The sequence below is a fragment of the Rosa chinensis genome, chromosome 1, assembly GCF_002994745.2.
Source record: "Rosa chinensis cultivar Old Blush chromosome 1, RchiOBHm-V2, whole genome shotgun sequence".
Classification (NCBI taxonomy): domain Eukaryota; kingdom Viridiplantae; phylum Streptophyta; class Magnoliopsida; order Rosales; family Rosaceae; genus Rosa; species Rosa chinensis.
The window spans coordinates 27,667,750-27,670,482 of record NC_037088.1 but is presented as its reverse complement, the minus strand read 5'-3'; the positions used below and the strand labels follow the sequence as shown (position 1 = coordinate 27,670,482).

The 2,733-nt window shown below is 35.9% G+C and overlaps 1 protein-coding gene across 1 annotated transcript; it reads right to left on the bottom strand.

Moving 5' to 3' along the window:
• Positions 1-219: 219 nt before the first annotated feature.
• LOC112182434 lies at positions 220-1,457 on the bottom strand. Its single transcript, XM_024320929.2, has 5 exons — positions 1,177-1,457; positions 928-989; positions 738-843; positions 519-598; positions 220-352 (listed from the first exon to the last, which is right to left on the bottom strand). Exons 1-5 carry the CDS (start codon positions 1,252-1,254, stop codon positions 283-285), a joined length of 396 nt encoding a protein of 131 aa, XP_024176697.1. The 5' UTR covers positions 1,255-1,457; the 3' UTR covers positions 220-282.
• Positions 1,458-2,733: the final 1,276 nt, after the last annotated feature.

Below are 2,733 nucleotides of genomic sequence, written 5' to 3'. Positions count from 1 at the left end.
TGTGCATAGTAATGCTAGACATCGGTTTTTGTTTATATCTCGATGTCCATGTTTATATTAGACATCATTTTTGTTTATATATCGATGTTCATAATAATGCTAGACATCGATATATATATCCCTTTTGCTGCTGTATTTGGTACTAGAAAGCTAATCCACAAATAACATGAAATTCAAATGTACTTTAAATATTAGGGAATTGTATTAATTTCTATCAATCCGAGCTTAGGGAAATACAATTGAGCATCTCATGTAAGCAATATTAACAAATCTAAGCATCTTCTACACAATTGAGCATCTCGGTGGAAATTCCACAAATAAGCTCCATGAATCACACACTTTACGCAAGCACCTATAAAAGAATGCATTCAACACAAAGTCAGAGATACAATGACTGGCAATCAATTGCAATTCTCTAGAGTTAACTAAATTATTGTTCTAATACCAGCGAACTGCAGAATTGAAACAAACAAATAGTAGTGGAGTGCAAGAAGAGTTTTTGTAACTTCATAATGTACCTTAAAAGATATTCTGCACAACTGATTCCAGTATCTTTTGAAATAAGGTAATCAAGAAGCACCTGATGGTCATAGCTTAACTACAGAATAGAAGAAAAAAAAATAATTCCATTTATCTTCCCTCCCCAAATGAAAAGTAAATACCAACAATTCAACAAAAAGATCATTACAAGGTGGAAATGGGGGTAATTAGATGTACAAAACTGGCAGCATTTTTACCTCTACAAGAAATAGATGGAATAAGAGTACAGGATTGAAAAGATCTGAGACAAAGAAAAGCACATTGCCCTTTGAATCCTGAAATGATCCCCTTTCCTCTTCAAACCTGTATTAAATCCAAAAATTTGTTAGAAGGAAACAGTTACCATATATTTTACAAGATGGAAAAACTAGGATATTAATTCCGTACTGTTTCTCTGCAGGACAAGGTACACAAAGCAATTGCAAGAGCACTCTGAATAATACATCATCCTACAGTTGAAGATTAAGCCAAGAAATAAGGACATATGACTAAGAAAAATTGCAAATAGTATAGCAAACTTGTTGAAAAGATGATGCACACAGACAAACAAACATGGAAAGTAATCGGCTAAAAAGTTGGATACAGACATAATACAATTTCAAAACTATAGAGTGAATTCAGATGAGAATGGGGCACCTCTTTGATATATAGTTGGAGGAAGGATTTGGCAAAGTCTGCACATTTTTCAAAATACATTTCATGGTCCACTAACATATCAGTTGGAAGACGTCCTTGAAGCCAGTTATTAAGCTCCAACAGTCCTTCCTTTCTTCCACAACACTGCAACTCTGCATTTGAGTCATAGTCCAAGCATAAATTCCAACTTGCACAAGCACATTTTCTGTTAGTGCCTCCATTTGAGTTAATCAAACTAAAAGAACACCTCAGAAAAAGGAACACAGCCTGTCTTTGCAGATGGCGAGACAGAGAGAGAGAGAGAGAGAGAGAGAGAGAGAGAGAGAGAGAGAGAGAGAGAGAGAGACTTACAACTGGTTGAGTAATACCCAGTTGGTTGCTTGTAGTACCCAATCAACTGCTCTGCATACTGGGAGTATGCAAAGGATGAGGGTTTTTGGGCAAATAAACCAGATGAGATTGAGGTATTAAAAGGACTTGAAAATGTTTGAGAAAACGATGGTGCAGGCATATGTGAGACATGTATGTCTAAGACTCTGCAAATTTTAAGCTCCATATTCCCATTGGTTTAAGAACTATGGTCTTCCAAAGTCAATCTACAGTAATAATTTCGGTTCTGACCCTCCAGCATTCCAACCAATATTGCAGAAGATTTAGAACTCCAAATGCAAAACCCTTTTACAGGGAAACACTAGACATACAGACCTACAATCCCACAAAGTATCAGAACTTATGCTCTCACGAGGTGAGAACTCTAGGACTCCAAAGTCGACTGATATTTCTGGCAGAGCCTAAAATCAAAAAACTTTGAGCAAGATCGAATTTGGCAACCTAAGATTTAGCACCCCTCAAATTAATTTTCTGGTTGAAGAACCCCAGATATCTATTTTACCAAATACTCTAGTTTACCCACAAGCTGAAACCATCGCCTAAAAGCCTTCTCGTTCTCTCTAAATGCACACCATTTAAATCATGATTAGAAAAGCTTCCTGCTTTTAACCCATTAAACACTAAAACTGGCCTATATAGCACAATCACAATAAAGAAACAGAAATTGGAGAACAAATCATACAATCCAAATTTGATAACCGAAGAATTGGAAAAGAAACCAAAAATTAAACTTCAGTAGACATATAATTAAGAAGAAAGAGAACTATCGCTCTCTTTCCGAATTTGTTTTCAAGAGAAAAAAGTTGAAACCAAGTTTTGCAAACTGAAGCAAAATGAAGCTTTTTGCAAACCATATCATCCACTATATCATCATCCGTCTCTGACCTTCTCTTAAATCCTCAGGTATTGGCATCAAAACCCTGGTCCCAACCTGAAGTAACCCCCAAAATAGGTACACACATAGATATAGATTGATACATAGGATTAGACAAAAATTAACCGAGAAATTAACCAAAAGATACCCAGAAGCAATTGAAAACAATTTAACGCAAAATCGAGTGAGACCCAATAATCCAATACCTGAATCGACGGCGGGGGAACAAAGGCGGGGGAACAAAATTTCAAAACACTTAGAAGTTTTCCGCGTTTTTCAAAATTTTGAAAAAA

Bases quoted from the DNA above. Each gene is read 5' to 3' on its own strand.
- LOC112182434 (XM_024320929.2), bottom strand. From the start codon at position 1,254: ATGTTAGTGGACCATGAAATGTATTTTGAAAAATGTGCAGACTTTGCC. The intron at 844-927 runs GTACGGAATTAA...GATTTAATACAG, and splicing joins CCTTGTCCTGCAGAGAAACA to GTTTGAAGAGGAAAGGGGAT. The intron at 599-737 runs GTAAAAATGCTG...TCTATTCTGTAG, and splicing joins TCCATCTATTTCTTGTAGAG to TTAAGCTATGACCATCAGGT.